Source organism: Arvicola amphibius, chromosome 5 (genome assembly GCF_903992535.2).
Source record: "Arvicola amphibius chromosome 5, mArvAmp1.2, whole genome shotgun sequence".
Classification (NCBI taxonomy): domain Eukaryota; kingdom Metazoa; phylum Chordata; class Mammalia; order Rodentia; family Cricetidae; genus Arvicola; species Arvicola amphibius.
The window spans coordinates 30,556,803-30,577,652 of NC_052051.1; the positions used below are offsets into that span (position 1 = coordinate 30,556,803).

The window sequence follows — 20,850 nt, forward strand, 5'->3', positions numbered from 1 at the left end:
AACAGAGGATGATACTAGGCAGAGTGTGACAGGTCTTTAGAGGGGCATGTCTGCTCTAAGCCAAACCCACAAGCAGCCTGTACTGAAAGGGGGGAGCCATGAATTGAACATTGACAGTGGGCCACAGCAGTCTGAAGGCTCAGGTGGTTGTCAGCCATAAGTTTAGCTCAGCTCTTTGAGTAATTTGTCACGCCTGGCTCAGCCCCTGCTGGGCCAGCACGTGCCAGCTTAGTGTGAGAGGGCCTGTTCGCCAGACGGCCACTCAGGCCTAACGTCCTGCTGTTCCCCGGACCAGTGGCTCGCTGGGGCCGTACACGGAGGGCCGCTCTGCGGTGACAGCCAAGTGCTGTGCAGAATGAGCATGCTCATAATGAGACGTGAATGGCATTAGTGGATCCCTCTAGAATTGGGCCTGAGCAGGCGCCTCTCACTGAGGAAGTTTGGCAGCCTGTTCATTAAGGCAAGTCACCAGGAGTTCAACCCATGGCCCAGGAGCCAGCTCTGGAGCATGCTGCCCAGGCCTGAGGCTGTTGTGACCATCCATAGAAAAAAACCATAAATCTTCAGAGGGGCCACTTTTGAAAGCTTCCAATACATTTTTTTTATTTTTTAAAAAAGAGTTGTGTAAAGCAAGCTTAAAGGGAACGTCTAGCATGAAGCAGATCCTGATATTACTTTCAGCAGTTGTGCACACATCCTGTATCTGCTGTTTGGCTTAGTAACCCCCAGCTCTTGTGATTATTGAATGCTTGAAATATGCGGAGTGGGGCAGAGAAGTGTAGTTGTTCCTTTTGCATTTTAGTTAATGAGCATTTCAATTTTGATAGTCACACGTGGCTACCAGGTAATTCAGCACTATTCCAGAATGACTCTTGTCCCCTCAAGGTGTGGCCCCATTCCCTGAAGATATAAAGGAATGGGGAGAGCCAGCCTACATCCAGAAATCAGTGTCAAGACCTTGCCAGAAGAAAAGAGAAGAGTGTCCCTAGTTTTAAAACAAGATGTGTAATTATTCCCAGCTTAAATTTTCCAAGTGGACAACTTGAAAAGATTGTTTTAAGATGCATGGATTGTTACTGATATATACAGAATCATGTTTTTTCTTTGCAGCCCCAGATAACAAACCAGTAGGAATCTGTATTCCCTGGGTTTTGTGGTCATGAAGAAATGGCACAATTTTCAAAATAATCAAAACACATCCTTTAACTTTTGCATCAGTAATGAGGAAGGGGGAAATGAGACATCATGCCAGCTTCCCCGAGTGTTAATTCCTAAAGGTACATGTGCAGTGCCTCCATTCACTGTCAGATCGTTCTGACGCTTCCTGTTATTGGGAGTGCATGATTCACCTTCAGAGGAAACAGAAGCTCACACAAAGGGGAAGATTTGCTTTCTGCCCTGTGAAAGGCTGCCACACGCAGGGGTCCTATTAAGACAGCTGGAAAGTTGCTTCGGCGTGTTACGCTTGTAAGTTTTATTGGCGACTGGTTTTTGATTACACATTTGAATGTTGTGTGTTCCAGGCTGCAGCTTTAATTAGAAGGCAATGGTTTCTCTCTCTCTCTCTCTCTCTCTCTCTCTCTCTCTCTCTCTCTCTCTCTCTCTCTCTCTCTCTCTTGCAGTTGTATTGTACAGCATTTGCTACATCCTGCACATCCATTCTCATTTTCCAATGCTCATCACTTACCCTGGTCAGAGGCTCTGATGCCCTTGCAGAATATGGTTCCTAGCCTCCTCTTTCTAATAACGTTCGTTTTCTTACTTTTGTTGAAAGATGTAGCCAGCTCTTACAGTATCAGTTCCCTGTGTTTTTAGGCTGAGAATTCTCGTTGGCCCAGTTGGAGAGTGAAGACGAAGGCTGCCACATCATGCCACGACAACGTTGTCACAATCACCCACCTCTCTTGTTCTTGTTTAAGTCAGCCTTAGAGATAATGTAGTGCTTTGAAATAATCCTGTAACTTTTGGTGCACGTATTTTTTTTTAATAATATTGCTGTTGGATATAGTTGAAGCCCAAAAGAAATCTAGGCCTTAAAACTAGTGTCTCACTATTTTGTGTGACAAATATTGAACACTCTGGCAGAAAGCTAAAGCGTTTCCAAGATAGGTTTTCACACAAAATGGGAAGGCCTAGTAACTAACTGCATTTAGAACAAATTGCCCGTCACTCGCATGCCATTTGCACGTGCGTTTGTCTCCTTAACCAATTACTGCAGCTACGAAGAGCGGGCTCTGTATCTGGAAGCAATAATTCAGAACCACCGGGAAGTCATGACATTTGAGGATTTCGCAGCTCAAGTCTTTTCTCCCTCTCCCAGCTACTCTCTCAGTGGAACGGGTGAGTGTCTACTTTATTCTCCTCCCTCCCGCTTAAGATGCATTTGAGTAGCAGATGTACACCTGTTTCTCGCAGATAAATGCTTGCAAATTTAAGAAGAACATTCACCCTCTGAATCAACTAATGAATTTCAAAAGGAATGATGACATTCATTTTAATTTGTTTTGTATCCGAGCTGTTCGCTGTGTTCCTTTCTTCAGCTATCCTGTTAACCCTCGAATCTAGCAAGGTTAATGAACTTTTTCTCAATAATGTGCTCCAGTTCATTCAGGAGTGTGGGTTTCTTGCTGAGCTGGGAATATGTTGTTTAAAAGCAATGCCCGAATCACTGCGTACTTATCAAAAAAAGAGTTCTCACAGTTGAAGCCGTTGCTACTAATGCTAAATGGGGATTATGCCGCTGAGATACGAGGGTCAGGGATTAATGCCGGAGACATGGAAGGACAGTGTCCCCAGGCCCATCATTACAGAGTGCCGCGTGCACGCTGCTCTCTGGAGTGGTTGGTGTCATGTGGACAAGCCACCGACCAGAGCAGCACCTGGTGTGGAGCCTTTAGAAAGTAGCTTATAATGGTTTTCATTTAGTAGGCTAGTGGAACTGCAGAATTTTTCATGGATTTCCTCGTTTTTAGACACGTAGTATCTTCATATAATATTGTCAGTTTGAAAAATACGTACTGCCACTTAAATTGTTGGCATGATTATTATTAAATTGTTGGTATTTTGGTATGAGATTTTTTTGTCAAAGAATAAAATTATTACTTGTGCATTTTTGCATGTTGTTACAGATGAATCGCCTGTCAGAGAGTAGGTGGGATATTTAGTCTCCACATGTTGAAATTCTCAACAAGGGCTTCTTTCACCCTCCTGGTTCAGCATAGCTATAAGGACGCTTAATAGATTTCTAGCCCATGCTAATTGCTTCTGAACACAGCCTTGCTTCTCCTGTGCTGACTTGTTAACAAATATCTTACACACAAAGTGAAAAAAATCAAATTCAGTGAAATAAATCACTTACAAATAAAATCAGCCATGCGTCATTGTTTAACATCGCTGGCTTCAGTCCGTGCCTCTTGGAGCTTTGTTGGGAGATAAGAGAGAGAGGCAGGCACTTGCACGGGGAGCCAGGAGCAGCAGGCAGAAGGCTTGGGAGATAAGCAAGCTGGCCGAGGTGCGGAGCCCCATTTACATAATCACGCCTCTGCTTCCTGGTGAGGCGAGAGAAACACAGGGATGGCCTCTATTGATCTTTGTTGAACTGGGATACTGAGCAACATGAGAAAGGCTTATAACTTAAAGCTTTGATTAATGTTTCTTGCATTAAAAAAGTAGAACAGCTGTGAATTGAATTCTTTTATACACTCTGCCAGCATTCTATCTAAGACAAAAAAAAAAATCTGTTTCAAGGGAAATGAAGATTTCGTACCCAGTCTGCTAGAGGTTTAAAGTTGTGTGATTTTTCATGAAAGAACACAAGGAAGCTGATGCTGCAGCGCTCCATTCATGCCCTTCCCTCATCCTCTGCAGCCGCTGGGACCGGCTTCCCAGTGCAGACTTTTGTCTTTGTTTTCAACTTTAAAGAAAAAAAATTATTTCTTAAAAATAAAAGAAAAATATGAAATAATAACTAAATATTTAAATTTCTTAACTTTTATTTTTAAGGTTGATGATTATCGATGTTATTGAGACAATGACAGATGTTATTTTCTATGTATATTTTACCCTATGTATAAATAAAGTTCACCATGATTCAAACCAGTTCAGATTCAGTTCCTAGTAACAGCTAAAGTGAGACTGTAGGAGCATTTGGGTTTGTGTGACCACTTGCGGGAGGGTGGTTAATAGGTTGTTTGGAGAATGTCTTTAAAAAAAATACTTAATAAAAATTCTGACAAATCGTAAGGGCAGGTATTAAAACTTTTATACATGGAGTAAAAAACCTGATATGAACACTAAAATAAATGTGGTTCATCCTTCTTTCAGATCAGTCAACATCAGCCTCACTTTTCCTGGAGTTCACAGCTTCTGTTTGCCCTTAACAGTGATTAGAAAAGAACTAGAAATAAAATCTATCTGAACTACAGTGTGGGGGTGGTACAGCAAGGATGGGGTTCATCAGCCCAATACACATCTCAGGGCTGTAACTTCCTGGCTTATGTGCAGACTTCACTTGTGCAGAATTCCCACCCCTACCTCTGCTTTCCCAGAGAGGAACACTTTCCACTGATTCACGGTGGTTTTCATTTCTGGGGACAGGCAGTCAAACCCACATGAGCTCAGCCCTGCCAGCTTACACTCAGAAACTGAGGTTCTTTGAAGCAACAAACCAACTGGAAAAATTGACCCTGAACTGCTTAAGCTCCCACAGTGCACACAGGGCCTAGCCAGACCCTCTATGGCCGTCAATGTCATCAAAGCAGGGCCTTGGGCTTCTTCTATACGTACACACAGATTTTCCTAGGCTTTGTTTGTATCCTCCCAGGAGGGGCTTTAGCTTTCCGGAAACGACCTGAACTGTATAGTGCAGCACATCCAGAAGGCAGCACACCTCTAAAGAGAGGAAAATGTGAGCCTGGCCAGAGACACTACTGATGGGAAATGTGCATGCCTCCTACACTCCCTAGCCATGGAACCCTGGAGGTCAGAGCACCCAAATATGTACACATCTGTCCATGATGCACTATGAACTCTGAATAGGGGCACAGGTCGGATATATGAGTTCAACTCCTGTCAAGGGCTTTTAAAAGAGGATTCATCTCCCAACCAGAAATGCAATTTTAAAGGAGCCCCTTGGTATCTGTTGCATCTATAGCTTGCGTTAATAATACTCTGTATGAATGGTATTTGGATGGCTTTTTTACCTAACCTAGCCTGTGGTTTGCCTTTTGGTCCCTTCCCTTACTGACAAGCAATAAATAATCTAAAAGATAGCCAATATTAACATCTATATGTTTTATGCATGCATATTTATATTCTTTTAACCCACACAGCTGTGGGTAATAGAGGACTAAGTTTGTGTTTTCATGTACTCAAAGAAGGGGACCAGCAGAGAGGCCTGTAAAGGGTTAACAGGAATGGGCACCCTCGAGTGCTGGGGAGGGACTGATGTAATCACTGCAGCTCACAGCCAAGTGCATCTGTTCACCATGAGGTCATTCTTCTGCATGCTAATGACTTGGAGAATCCAGTCTGATGTTTGACATTATCCAAGGGGATATAGTGTAAATCTTTACCTTTGGGAGCTACTCTTACTGAACAAAAAGGGGGAAAGAAACTTGTTTGGACTTGCATAGGGGTTTTCTTGTTAGTGTGTTGTTGTTATTGTTTGCATGTTTTTTGTTGTTGTTTGGGGTGTTTTGTTTTGGGGTTTTGTTTGTTTTGGGGTTTTGTTTCTTGGACCTGCTCTAAAGATTGTGTCTGGACCTTAAAATCTTGGAGGAATCTACTTCTGTCTGTTGATAAATGAATCCAAAAATAGCTATTGTGGTCACAGCTAGCAATTTGTCAATTGACATACAGTAGGTATGTCTCTTGTAATATCTAACTTTCAGAATTGGTGCCTTGGTCAGAAGTTGGTAAGAGTATGTTTTTATTTTGAGGAATATCTAAAACCAAGTTCAAGGAGATTTGGTCTCAGTATCTCTGGATTGACTAGTGTTTGCTTGAGATGCCAACACTGTTTATGGCTCCTGCCCACTTCAATACTGCTGTGGAGGGCCAGCAGAGGGAGCACAGGTCTTTGTTTATTTGTTAGCCTCAAAAAACACAGCCCTTTATTTCTCCAAGACCTGGCCAGCAGTACTTTCTCCTTCAGGACAGGTAGGTTGTAAAGGCTCCAGGATAAAAAGCAAGTGAGAGAAAATGTGTCACCCCGATTTTGATCCACTATCTGCTACTTGAATGTAGGTCATATTTGGGGCTTAAACCAGATTAGTCTGGGCCAGTCTTAAGATGCTGTCACCATCCAAAGCTGCAAACTTTCCTCTTTCTCAGATGTGTGCCTGGATGGCCTCTTGGAAGGGAATATTGTGCTCATCTGTTTTATGTAATAGACTTTTGTCTTTCTTTTCTGCTGCTCACTACAACTTTAGACATTATACTTAAAGACCCTTACCTGGTGCTATCAGGCTGTGCCCTAAGGGGTGAAACTCCACCAGCTTCCATGCATGTGTGTTTACTATACCATCATCTTGTAGGCTTATCGTTCTACATATAGATCCTGGAAGGAATATTCTCCTGGGAAGTTAATAAGTTAGCCTCCAGAAACAGACAGGTAAACCCCAATCTTGATCTGCCAGGATTTAATGTTGATTGAAAGGGTAATCCCCCGTATATTCATTCAGTCAGTATTCAATCTTTTTCTCCTTCTCCTTTCCTCTATCCCTGTTAAAATGGTCTTAGTAAGGCTTAGATTGATAGCACAGCTTATACTTCTTAGATATTTAATTTTATCATAGCCTAGGGAAACCAGGAAAGAACGTCATAGAATGTGGAGGTAGAGGAATCTTCAGAAATACCAGGTCTAGCCTCTCCTTAATAGTTTTGACTAAACTGAAGCATAAATCATGAATGAACAACCAAAGATTGTAGACAAGTTGGAAAACATAACCCTTACCCCCTATTCCACACATAAACATGCCATCCTAGTGTCTACCCTGTGCTGATGGTTCCATAAACCAAGCGGTAGTAGTTTATTGTTGAAATCAAAGCCCAGAATTAAATTTAAGAATTACATATAGAGAACCAGAAAATTTTCCTTAAACATACATTCTCTTATGTCATTGTCTACTCAAGAGCTCACAACCAACCCAAGTTATACCTTCATCACAGTTGGCTGTCCCTGGTCAAAATGTTGTCATGTATTCTTTAGATAGATAACTACCCTCATCCCAATAATCCCATCTGGCCCCAGCCTAGATCCCTTCCATACAGGCAGCTCAGTGCTGACCCTTTTGCTTTTGTTTTGTAATTTATAGATGTAGTCTTGAAAAGATGAGAAGATAGAAAGTTCCTAGCCACTCTTAATCTCATCACCCAGACCCAGCTTGGCTCCTCCGCAAAAACCAATGGATTTTCAGTGTGATCAACTTACAATGGATTTATGTAACTCTTACAAGTATAGGAGCATTTGCATTTCTGTCTCAATTTTTTTTAGCACAAATAACTCTGTAGTGTGTGTGCATGTGCAAGCACACTTTATCCAAAGTGGGATATAATGCATGCCATCTCTTTCTTATAGTCCATGTGGCAGGAATAAAATAGTAAGCAGGGAAAAAAGAAGTCAGGCTGTTGCTTTAAGTGGTACAGGTGTGTCTCTAGATCACAGATGTGTTGGGTCTGATGCAAGATGCAAAACAAACACCTATAATTACATTTTACCTGCCTTCACCGTTCTCGATCTCTTAGGAAAAGTGGGTCAGTGACAAGCAATATGGTCAAAGCCTGGTGTAGGGAGAAGGGGGAAGCCGGGAGCCAGGTTAATCCCCAGGCTGGATAGCGCAGTTCTGAATAACTGAAACTTGATTCTGGGTGCTTTTGTAAGTGGTGCTGAGGGTTTCAGAGAGAACTCTCTACAGCCCCGGTTGGCACCACGCTTTGCTTTGTGCTTATTCATCCCTATATCCTTTTAACACTCTGTTACTCTCTCCTCCTGTTGCTCTGGGAGACAAGCAGAGGTGAGACATATTTTTCCATTTGGTCAGCTAGAAAGTGATTCTGCAGCCTGTCAAACGCGACATCTCTGACATGGCTCTGCCTTCCACTGAGCAGACCTGTGAAGAGTATTTAAGGATACACACAAAGTTCTGGGAACCTTTAGAAGGCCTGTGTCTCTTCCTTTGTGGAGAATGAAGATTAAAGGAGAAATATATTCGTGAAGGATCTGTATCTTAAAGCAGGGGAGGGTGATCCTAGATTAGTTATAGCAAAATGTGACTACAAGTGAAAGTGGCCCTGCATGCCAGTGACTTGGGCCACTTACGCTGAGACTCCCCTGAGATGGAATGCCATCTGTCTTAACGGTCCTGGAGCTTGTGAACAGGGGCTTGCCTCCTGTGTCCTCCACCACCCGTTAAGTATCTAGCTTTTGCCTTTGCAACATCGGCCAAGACCTAGGATGCCTGAAAACTAAAAGTCCTTCTGCAAGACCAGGATGGATGAGCAAATGGAGGAAGAGCCAAGAGAATGCAGACTCTCATGGTCCGTCCTGACCCTGGCCAGTGCTGAGACTTGAGTCCACAGCTTCTGAGAATGGGAAGGGAACTGACATATTAGAGTTGTCTAGAAACTGTTGGAGGCATGGTGGAAGCCCCTCCAAGAGTCTCTCTCCTGTAAGATACTGTAGTCAGTCAATCGGCTTTCCTGGCCTTCCAGGGTTTTATGTGCAGGTGGCATCTCTTTCCCGCGTAACTACTAATTATGACTCAGGGTAACACTAAAGCAGTTACCAAGGGATGTCCAGCAGGTACCAAGAATCTTTCTCATGCAGAGTTTTGGAAACGAATCTTTATTAAAGCTTATTCAAAATAGCCTCTCGAGTTTGACTAAGTCAAGCCCAGGGTTTGGGACACCCAGGCTCACATTCTTTGAATGGCAATTGTGGCGTTCATGTCAATCTGGCCTCGCAGGTGGTCCATGTGCAGCCTTAGCAGCTGGGGCTTCCTGGAAGAGTCAGTGATTTTGCTCGGATTTCCACTTAGCAAAGAGCAAACTAAAGCAAGGCCAAATGAAGCTCTTGTGCTGGCATTGCTGTCTGCTGTTGGATAGAAGGAATGTTTTATGCTATCCTTTCCAGGGATGCTCAGGGTAACGCCCAGGGGGTGGGGGTGAGGAGCCTGTAAATTTTCTCTTAAAGCCCCACAAAAGACTAAATGGAAAAAAAATTGTTTTGAAGATAGGAAACATGCCAGTCAGTATTGCAGGAGGATGGATAGATGGGAGGGGGAGAAGGAGGGAAGGAGAAAGACTTAAAGCATTAATATGGCCAGCATTGAATTCTTGGCACAGAAGAGGTTCACAGCATTATGGCAGAGAAAGAATAACAAAAAGCCCATTTTCTTACCACTTAAAGGTTATAAAATGATAAAATCCCAGATGACCTCCACCTTCTTGTGCCCCCCACCCCATACACACACCTGCTGGAGGCCACAATGAGGTGCTGAAATTCTGGCCAGCCTAGTATCCTGGTGGTATCCACACTTCTCTTGCAGCTCAACCAGTTGATAAGCCAACAGCATCATTCCCCAGAGCATCTCACAAACCCCACAGGGTAGGGTCTTCAGACAGTCACTCCACACCCGCGAGTGTCCTAGGGACTTAGTTGGAGAGGCGCACAGCAGGCCTGTGATCCTGTGATTAACAACTGAATGCTGCGGCAGTGCAGACATCCCCCCTGAAAATTTGCTATGGCTGCACTGTGTTCCTCGCCACAGTACCATGGAATAGAATCCTGCACCTTGGGTACCCAGGTGGAAAGAATTTGGCAGCACCTGTCTTTATACGGGAAGGTGCTGCAGGTAGAGGAGGGTGAGCCTGAGACAGGCAGGTCTATGATCTGAAGTCATTCACCTCACTCTGGCCTTGAAGAGTTATGTAAATAGCTATGGCCAGCACAGAGAAAACCAATGACTGGATAACCCAGAAGAACAAGGATCTAAGGCCAAAATTCCTACAGTCATGTCTCACTCAAGAAGCTCCATGTGGTAGTGCAGGCTACTCAAGAGGCCTGAATGAGAGGATCCCTTGAGCCTGGGTGGTCAGGGCCAGCCTTGGGAATGCCACCAAGACCCTTTCTCAGAACAATAGGTAAAGGTCTCCAGGACACGCCACGTGCTTTGGTTGCTGTTTCCAGCAGGCCATTTCTGTGCAGTTTCCCCACCATCTACCCTTGTGAGGAAGGCTTCTCCTTGGCAGGTGAAGGACTGAGGAGGGTGCCTGGCTGGTCATGTCAAGATCTGGGCTTAGCACTTAGGTGTTTCTGTCCTAGACGAGACTCTTTGTCAGACCCACTCAGGGTGCCTGCCTTTTGGGTGCCTATTGTGTTGGAACAAATCCACAGGAGTAAACCAGCCAGGTAGCAGAGAAATCCTTTCATTGTGTCAAAAGCAAAACATTCTCCTCAAAGGCAGAAAGAACTAATTTGTTGGATTTATGGCCTGGCCAAGTTGTGGTATGAGTGGCAAATGCTCTCCTACTTTGGCCCAGACAACTGAGCAATGCAATTAACATGAAATGCCTTATTGTCTGCTCCAAACGTGCGTGGAGTACATGGTAAGAGCTCTGGTAGAGAAAGCCTTGCTCTTGGGCCCACACTGCCTCCTGATTGTCTAAAGACAACAGGCATGTTTGTTTGGGTGCTGAGGGTTGAGTCTAAGGACTCATATACTTTGAATAAGTGATCCATCACAGGGCCTTAGTCGCATTCCCAGCCCCAAGGAGACTATTTCTATCAATAAAACTACCAAGGAGTCCAGTCACTTCTCTGATGTTTCCTTGAATACTTGAGAACACACTAGAACTCACAGTCTCCTCAGAAGAGTCCTCAGACCTAACTGCTACTTTGTTTTAAGCCAACTGCTTATCAGGGTATTCAAAAATACAGTTGTGAGTGACAGACTTATCAAGCCCAGGAAGTCCAGAGGCAGAACACTTCTAGCCGCTTCCTATATGGGCCACTCTCAAGTTGTTTGAAGAGAGCTGAACTCAAGTTACAGGACATTTTCGAGTCAGCCTTGGTCACTAGGAGTACTGTGCACCTGCAGGAAGTGTGCTTGCTTTGAGGGTGGTGTGAAGTTAAGATAGGTTCAGCTAAGGAGGTATTGGTGACGTCCACATGGCCCATCCTTCCTGCCCTTCCTCCCTGGGCCCACAGGAGATTTTTTTTTTTCCCCTAAATTTTGAAGTCTTCCTTGAATTGCTTTTGAAATGGTGAGTATAGAATATTTTTCAGACCACTTTCTGTCCTGTGGAGGTGGGGAGGGAATATAACTCAATGGTAAATACTTGACCACCATTGTAGAAGTTAGCTTGATTCGGGAAATAACCAGGCTAGCTAAAAGATAAAACAATTAAATTTTTATTTATTATAAGGGGAAAACTCACGAAACAGGAATGAGAAGTCCAAGCTCAGCTGTGCTGGGAGGGAACCACAGAGAGAAAGAGCACCAGGTCCCAGAAAGCCACACCCTAATTGGTCCTACCTCTTGAAGATAATTGGTTAACAAAGCTACCCCATCACACCATGCACAAGGTCCTGGCTTCAGTCTTGAGCACTACAAAGGAAAAAGAAAAAGAAAACTTTAAGGAAAAAAAGGTTGTATTGAGATATTATTATCATATCATGCCAATCATCCAAAAAAGTATACATTTAATACTTTTGGTATTTTCACAGATTGTACAACTACCTCCATGGTCTAACTGTAGAATGTTTCATTTCCCCTAGAAATAAAATAAAAACTATTCATAAATCAATCTTCATTCCTTCCACAAACCCCACCCCCAGTCCTGAGAAGCCACTGATCCACCACTGTTTCTATGTGTCTACCTACCCTGGACATTTCGTATACATGGAACTAGACAATACGGTGACTTGGCTTCCTTCACCTAACATGTTTTCAAAGTTTATTCATGCTACAGTGTTTTTAAAATGTATTTTATTGGCATGTTTATACTTTGATAATTTCATTCATGTGTACATTGAAATATACCCACCCTGACTCCCGCCTTCCAAATTCATGTCTTCCTTTTATATCCCACTAAACCCAACTAGTGATGCCCATGTGTACGTGGATATAGAACCATTCACTGAAGCATGGGAAATCTACCAGTGTCTATGCCCTAAAAGAAGAATGCTTCTTCCTCCTTATTGGAGGCTTTTAAAGTTGCCAAACAGTTCATTCATCAGTTGATGGACACTTGGGCTGTTAAGAACAGCACTTCTCTAACAGCCATGCACTGCAGAGCCAGTTTGAGAAGCCCAGCAGTCTCCCTTAAGGTTACAGTGCAGCCGAGACCTTGCTATCCATGTGCTCTGAGATATTGAGGAGGCCTGGACACCTTCCTCCACTGTGGCTAACCAGTAAGTTGGCACTGGACCATTAATTTTTTAAGTGTGTAACTTAGTCATAGCTTCTAAATTCACATAATAGTCGTCCAAAAGGAAAAATGCCAGCAACGTTTTTTTCTTAATGTTCCAACTACGCGCTAAGGCCCTACACAAGTGTGCCTACAAACAGTGCGGGTGCTTTCTTCTTCCCTCCATGCTTGTTGGTCCAGCTGTCCTGGCTTTCTGCTTCAGAACCAAAGTTGATGGGCAAGACCAACAACCAAGCAGTGGACGCCAAGCCCAGTGCCAGGGCTGGAGCCAGAACATAGCCAGTGCTGCTGGATTGGAAATACTGGAAGCCATCCTTGGCCATTTGGAGATGTTAATTAGGCTGGCAAATCCCCACTGGTCTTGGGTTGCCAGTGTTGAGTTGCGTGTGCAGGCTTTCCCATCCACTGCCTGCACCTGTTCCCCTCCTCAGAGCCATTCCAAGGGGTCTGAATAACCCGTCAGCTCTCTGAGCCCCTCTGCCTGCCTTCCTGCTGGGAGAATAGTTAGCACTTGCCTCAAGCTGGAGCCCCAGTGCAGTCTTTCTTCCTCTTCCATGCCAATGCTCCAAATCCTTCTTTTTCCTAATTATCTTGAACCAGTTCATTATTTCCACACTAACTGTTCAGTAACAAGGATATGGGGAGAGGCAGCCACATTTCTTGTCTGCCCTGGCCCAAATTTACCCCAGGTGGCAATGAGATAAGAATCCGTTGCAGCTGGAGGAAACAAACCTATAAAGACCCACGATTCTCAAATTGCATCCCTAGGCAGAGCTGCAGAGAATGCAAATCTCCAGCCATGTTTGTTATTCCATGAATTCAAAAATGAAGTCCTTGGTGTATCCAGAATATCAAAGAAGTCACACAACACCCAAAAAGTAAAACACTTCTTTAAAAATGTCCTCTGGATTCTCTAGGCTTAAACTTTTGTGTATGAGTTGCCAATTGGTTAAAACTTCTGCCATTTGGTGTCTGAGTTAGATTGTGAAGGGGTCTCCCCCAGGAGTCTCTCCAGCTGCTCCCACATGAAAAGGAGCTGGCTGCTGATTCCCCAGTACCACTAATGTCCAAACATGCCTTCTTATTCAAGATACGCTGTAACCCTGCAGTACAATGTCCTCAGGCACCATGGAACCTCTCAAGACCCTTGTTTCCTAACTTGGCCTCTTCAGATACCACAGAAATGTATATGTGTCTATGTATTTGTGTGCTCTACCTCCCCCACTATCCACTATGACCCCCAAAGCAAGGAAAGTTTTGCTTGGTGTATCCATTGCTGCAGCCTGTAATGATACTCAGAACACATCTGAGTGGATGAAAAGAAAGATGGGCATGCTTTGTGCCTCTTTCCTGCCAGGAATCATGTGCCTCCCTGTCTCTTCTCATCCCTCATCTCCAAGCTCAGTGTCCTCTCTTCTAGGCTCTTTGAATAGTATGCAGGGTAGCTGATGCTCTGTGCTAGCCCCTGGGGTTGTACTGAGAGGCAATCTGCTCCCTGGCCCCAGCAACTGGGACCTTGCCCTTCAAGAATACTGCCTAGATGTCAAGAGCAGGTGACATCTGAGCCCTATGGAATAATCAAGGCAGCCTCCAACTGCCTCTGCTATGCATCTCCTTAACTCAACCATGGACTGGCAGTTACTGAAATATTCTTTGTGGGCCGACACACCACACCAGGCTGTGTCTGGGGACCCTCAGGAGAGGAGCAAACCGGTCCTCATCAGCAATTACAAACAAGTCCTCCATTGTTAGTGAGCCATCTGTTTTCTGGGTTTCTACCAATCAAGGGCCTGTATACATAGCATACCCAGGGCCAAGGGGGCTGCAGGAGAGTGAGATCAAGGAGCCCCTTCATAAAGAGCCTTTTCTCACATAGGAGAGCATCAGGAGCTTGAGGTAGACCCATGCACACAGAGGTGTGTGGGTTTTCCATTAGATGAAATGGAGCCTTGCAGTGTGGCATACTGGGAGAAATCTAGATAATTACATTATCTTCTAAGGACATTATCATCTGTTACCTGCAGTCAACCTGGATAGAGCTTCTTATGCCCACACATAGAGAAGGACCCAAGTTCATAGTAAGACAAGGAAGTGCCACTTGGTCATCCAGGGCTGGTCATGGAGCCTGGCTTCCCACCCCAAATGCTCTATCAGGAGGCTGAGTTTTCATCAGTAGATTGGAGAATACAACTTCATGGAAGTACACACACTTCCTTCAGAGAGACATAGCAAAAAGAGTGTCCGAATGGTGTTAAAAAATCTCTGGTCACTGTGCCAACCTTGGCAGATGGGATCAACAGAAAGTCTGAGTTTGTAATTGTGGCAGTGTGTACAACGATTTGTGTCGCTGCTAAATGTCCAGATTTGATAGGCATCGAGCTATATGGAATTCAGTAGAGTTGTGAGGGGGGCAGAAAGCTACTTTCTGGAAGCAAAAATAGTGTGCATGTAACTGGAAAACACAGGGAGTAAGATGGTGTGGAAGGGCTGATGGGCCTGTCATAAGGAACGGGAAGCTGAGCTCTTCCCTCAGTTCTATATGCTTCTGGGGACTCATTTGTAAATACGGCACCAACTGGTATTTGGCCCCATCAAGTGGGTATTCAAGTGAGCATTCAGGAATGATGCACAAGGCTTTAGGAACAGGGGGAGCTGGGATAAACACGTCTTCTCAGCAGTGAGTCCATTATCGAACTGAAGCTGCTGCTGCTGCAAAGGTGCTGTCTTTCCATTCACTGGATTTTTATCTTCTCTTTCTTCAGATTAAAGTACAGAGCTGTCTCATTATACTTGAGCAAGGTAAGACTAACACTTTGGTGTTCCCCCCCCCCACACACACACACACCATGCCCATGCACACGCTAAACCCTGCTTTGGGGGAGGGGTATCGGTTGACTAACACTCCATGCCCACTCAGCTCCTTGGGCCTCAGCCTTGCCTGCCTCCTGTCTTCTCCCAAGGGGCCCTGCCACTCTCCTGCCCCTACATGTCTGTGCTGTCTGTGGAGCCCAGCTCTGCCTGCCTTTCTTCTGCTGGTACACTCTGGGCGGAATCTGACACCAACACCTGCCATCGTGGAAAATGTCTTTGTCGCCTCCCTTTTGTGTGGGGGGCTGCAGGGAGCCATGGGTACAGGACCGCTGCCCCCCCCCCCTTTTGTTGTCGTGGAGCAAGCCTGGAGAAGCAGGATGTTGAGATGAGCCGATAAGATAAAGCTCGTGCTGGGCTGGCCTTTGACTACTTGCCTTAGCAGAGGCCTCCAAAGGCCTCCACGCAGGGAGGGCAGGTCGTCAAGGAGGGCCGCTGAATAGAGAGAGCAGCTGGGACAAGAGAGGCAGACAAAAGCTAAGCAAGTGCAGAGGGCGGCGAACCCCGGGATCTACAGACTAGGACTCAGAGAACAAGCTGAGATGGCAGGTGTGACCTCCCAGCCTGACCTTTCTGTCCTGGGCCTGCGATACTGACCCAGCACAGATAGCTCAGATGGTGCAGGACTGGATAGTGACTCTCCAGTGTGGCCTGGCTGTACTGGCTCTCTGGTTCACAGGGAGGAGAAACTTGGGTAGTGGCTATGGTAATGCAACTCAGAAGAGAATGAGCTGCCATTTAGTAGCCATATTCATTCCTATGGTGGTCCCAACACAAATAGAGCTCACCCAGGACACCCCTGGAATCCAGCAGGCTGCCATACCTGCTGGTTGGATGAGCAACCAGCCACCTTAGTAAGTCAATCCTCTAGCCCAGCTGCCCTTTCTCTTCTTTTCAGCCAAAGCTTTGGACTGGTCCCAGCAGTGTCCCAAAGGTGACAGCATCTACAGAACATAAGTGCTCTAGTCAAGAAGGCTGAGCAGGATTGTAAAGTCCCTTCCCACTAGGAGTGTAGGTTCACAGATTTGTATTTACAGCCCCCTGCCCCGTGTACTCCTGCGCCTGCCCTGGCAGAGGTAAAACAGAGACTAAGGGCTCTTTGAATAAGCCCTGGCTTCCATCCCCAGAAGAAGCAGAACTGGGGCAGCACTGCCAGCAGCTTGCAAATGTAGTCACTGTATCAAAAAGTCAACCTGTATCCTTTGTGCCCATCTATGCATTCTGCAGCTGCTGTCTGCCCATCCATCACAGGGTACAGTGGGCACAGGTGAGTCATCGCAGGATGAAGGTGCATTCGCAGGAGCTGAGAACTGAAGGAATGCATGGGTCATGGTTACGCTGGATCCTGGTGTGGCTTTGCTCTCTGCCTTTAGGAGTATAAACCCCTTGCTTGCAGAGCTTTGAAATGATGACTCTGACTTATTCACTAAGACAGCTGGCACTATCCTGTCCATCTGCAGGACTCAAGCTGTGACCCTCTGTCCTCCCTGTCTTCCCTGGTAGAGGGGGATTGGGTATAGCTAAAATGTTTGCTTTTGACCAAGCATTAGTGATGCCTTTACCTAATATCTTTAAGCATTTATTGACTTACTTTTTTTTTCTTTTTTTGGCTTCTTAATCTCAACTGATCTGATCAGAGTGGGTGGCCTTTCAAATCAGAATACTCTCTGAGGTTCAGCCAGGTTTGTTTCCTCTATTGCCCTTCACCCCAATCAAATGTTCCTGCCCACTCCTAACAACCAGGAGATGGAGATATGCCCATAAAAACCCAATCCTTGAGGGGCTAGAGAGATGGCTCTGCAGTTAAGAGCTGGCTTCTCTTCCACAGGACCCAGGTTCAAATCCCAGCACCCACATGGTAGCTCACAACTGTCTGTAACTCCAGTCCCAGGGGATCTGACACCCTCTTCTGGCCTCTGTGGGCACCAAGTAGCATATATATATATATATATATATATATATATATATATATATATATACAAAACAAATACATGTTTAAAAACAACACTAATCTTGGAATGGCCAAGTCTAGCTATGCTTTGCTTAAAGCAACCTAAGTTTTGTATTTTTGCAGTACTGGGACTTAGGGCTTCATGCATGCTAAGTAAGGTTTCTACCACTGAGCTACCCCCACCCCTCATAGCCTGTTTCTGAAGAGGACAACAATAGGAGAGGGCTCAGGACCTCTCTCTCTCTCTCTCTCTCTCTCTCTCTCTCTCTCTCTCTCTCTCTCTCTCTCTCTCTCTCTCTCTCTCTCTCTCTCTGCTAACCCCACTGACCCTAGAAGGGAGGGAGAGGAAAAGCCTGTCCTTGGAATCTGCACTGAGAAGCCATAGAGTGCATGGAACAGTGTCTCCCCACATGACGTGACAGGGACTGGTAAGGACTAATTTCAGAAGCTCTTCCCCAGAAGATAAGGCATGGTCAAAAGACATATATATTAAAAGAAAAAGAAACATGAATAAATAAAAAAGTTGTAAACAAAATAAGCCAAGTAAATTAATTTCGAACACCACTAATAACCGTTTCAAAGGCCATAGTTGTAGCGGCAAAGCCATAGGGCTGAGGCTCCGGGAGCACTCACTGCTTTTGAGGTTTGTTCTAGGCGGAAGCCACTCAGGGAAGCTTAGAGCATTTAAAAATATATTACAAGTGGAAGGGTGATGAAATGATCCTCTCATTCGAAGAGTGGCCCTCCGGGAGGTCGAGCAAGCCGCAACCCTGGCCGGGTGTTGCAGCAGCATTCCTGTATTCCTCTGAGCCCCCAGACAGCCACCCTGGGGAAGGGAGGAGTGCAGATCTGTGCGCTTTAATTTTATTCCTTGTTCCCTCTAGTGCTAAAGAGCTGCATGCTCATCTGGACTCATTCAGACAAGCAATTTAGGCCTGACCTCTAGTCTCAGGCCCTTTAGGGACTAACTGAGGAGTAGCTCGTGTGAAATATCAATATGTAAACACACAGGGATCCCGAGAACATGGCATTGTCACCGGCTCAGCCCAGGGCTCTCCATGGCTTTCCCTCAACTCTGCTGCAATCTGATGCCTTGTCTTCATTCTTCTGTGCCAGCCAGAAAGGCTGATTTTATTTCAGAGATTCACAGATTTGTAATTCCTTTATGTAGAAAAATCCAGGGCAAAGACTTTGGTGGTACACTCAGCAAACATTCTTGCAGTACACACTGTGGGGCAGGGAGGACATCAGACCCTCTTCCCAGTGACCAAGTTCCCTTGGTCTTCTGAGTACCATATATACTTCCTTCAGTATGTGGCCAGAGATTCTCTTTGACCTCTATGGTATGGCCATTCTCTGTTTCCTTTGCAGGGGTCTTGACCTCCAGCCTGAGTGTGAACCCCAAGAAAATCCTCCATGTGGAAGACACAGGCAAAAGTCCCCTGCTTTACCCAGAACCCTCAGACCCAGACTCCAGGAAACTGCCACTTTGCCAGCACGTGCAGCAAGCCTTCCCATTGTCAGGCCGCCAAGGTCAGAAGTGATGTAGTTTGTGTGAAACTTTCAAACAAGGCTGTGTCCTCTTGTCCCGGAATCTCATAAACCCTGGACTTCAGAAGAAGAAGAGAAGAAGTTGTCATCAGTCAGGAACAAGCCTGCTGTCATGTGGACAATGGAGTAGTCTGCAGCCTCTAGGCAGAACACAGTAGCAAAAGGCTGGGGGCCCACAGGGAAGGGGCAGAGGGCACTTGTCTGTGTCCCGAGTTGTTTTCCTGTCATTTATACACCCAAGCTTGAGTCCCGAAAGGGCTGACAAAACAATTGTGTAATTGTTGGAGGGATTTCCTCCATAATGATTTTACTAATCCTTATGTTAGGGTTTACAGTTTAATTCAAACTTTTCATCATCAAAATTTCATCATCATAGAAACTGGCTGTCCCCAGGGTCTTTTCCCGTAGGAAGTTTCCTCCACCATTGAGCCTTCCTCCACCTGGTACCTGAGATCCACTGACTTAGATTTTCCTGGCAACATAGTTCTGCCAGATCTTGACAGTGATGTTTTACACAGAGCGATCAGAAGAGTCTGGAAACATAGGCCTGTCCACATGAGAGCACTAAACAGATATCTAGCAACCCTGCGCAGGCCTGCTCAGCCCAGCCTAGCTTAGTACAGCTCAGCCCTGCCCAGCTCAGATCAGCCCAGATCAGCCATACCTAGTCCAGCCCTGCTCAGCCCTGCCCAGCCCTGCTCAGCCCAGCACCACCTACATCAACACACAAGATTAGTGCCTGTTCCAGCTCCAGGGCTGACCAGCACCCACATTGTATCCAATGTCCCCAAAATCTCACTGGTAGCCTTCCTACCTGTTGCTCAAAAACCAAGACAGGCCTTGGAAACAATTCTTGTCACTTAAGTTTTAGGGTAACAGAATCCAAGCAATAGAATATATATATATATATATATATATATATATATATATATATATATATATATATATGCCTATCTGACTCCAAGGAGAGTGTCTTGTGCCTGCTAGGGATGGGAAAGAGGGAAGGAGTTAAATGGATCCCAGTATCCCATCCCTTGCTGGACATCTTGGACCTTAGAATTCAGCAACTAAGACTCAGCTAATAGGGAAGACTTCTGTCCCCCCCCCCTCACCCTCTGCCCTGACCCTAACCCCATCTCAGAGCTCCACTGTTGCTTCATTCCCTGCTCTGCCTCAAAGCAAAACACAGAAATTGCAGCAGAGGCCATCCCTTGCTGCATGTCTAGGGTGACCCCTTCCCTCCAATAGGAAGCAGTTATAGACTGTAGCCTGCAAGGGCTCAGGCATGGGGAGGAAAGCCCTGATGTGGCCACCTCTCTACCGTCTTCTGCCCTCTATTCTTGCACGTTTCTCCTAGCCTACTTGGTCGTTCCTCTGAGTCTACATATGTCATCATTGTCCATTCTCCCAGAGAAGCCAGCCTTTTCCATCTACTGTAGAGTTGATTCAGTAGAGAAAGGGGCAGAGCCAGAAACCAGGCTTAGTCTTGCAGTGAGTGAGAATTGTGAGAGCACCCTCCACCTGCAGGGCGCGTCCTTCCACGTGCTTTGACTGGAATTCCACAGCCTTCCGTCACAGGCCAACAGACAGAAGCACCGGAGAGCTGCCTACAGATCATAAACAGAACAGGACATGGCAAAGCAGAGGAAACCTCTAATCCGTGTGTGCCGTTTCCTAAGAGCCCAAGATGCTCACTTACTGGGAGCTTAATGGGAAATGCCATGGCATCTCATTACCCTTCTGTCAGTGATACCTTGATTCTCAGCCCACCCACCAGTGTGTGTGTGTGCAGTGTGTGCGAGAGAGAGAGAGAGAGAGAGAGAGAGAGAGAGAGAGAGAGAGAGAGAGAGAGAGAGAGAGAGAGAGAGAGAGGAGAGAGAGAGAGAGATTTGAGCTTTCTGGTCTGGTTGTCCAGTATTGTTCAGACTTCTATTATTGATCTGCTATTTGGCTGTTTACAAAATGCCCAGCCCTGACTCCTGCAGCAAGCACAGCAGCCCCTGCAGCCCTTCCAGCAAGTAGCTTCTGCAAGAACACTTATCTTCAGG

At 45.6% G+C, this 20,850-nt stretch overlaps 1 protein-coding gene across 3 annotated transcripts in view; it reads left to right on the top strand.

Moving 5' to 3' along the window:
* The window catches only part of Ralgapa2 (Ral GTPase activating protein catalytic subunit alpha 2), a 264,147-nt gene extending 244,451 nt beyond the window's left edge, over nucleotides 1–19,696 (top strand). Inside the window, exons 38-40 of one of the 3 annotated variants that reach the window (XM_038329480.2) lie at nucleotides 2,219–2,340; nucleotides 15,195–15,231; nucleotides 18,623–19,696. In XM_038329480.2, coding sequence (XP_038185408.1) covers nucleotides 2,219–2,340; nucleotides 15,195–15,199 — 127 coding nt within the window. In that variant the 3' untranslated portion in view covers nucleotides 15,200–15,231; nucleotides 18,623–19,696. Of the gene's footprint in view, nucleotides 1–2,218; nucleotides 2,341–3,747; nucleotides 4,003–15,194; nucleotides 15,232–18,622 lie in introns of those variants that run through there. The other 2 variants (XM_038329479.1, XM_038329481.2) reach the window with 2 other exon arrangements.
* The last annotated feature ends 1,154 nt before the right edge of the window (nucleotides 19,697–20,850 follow it).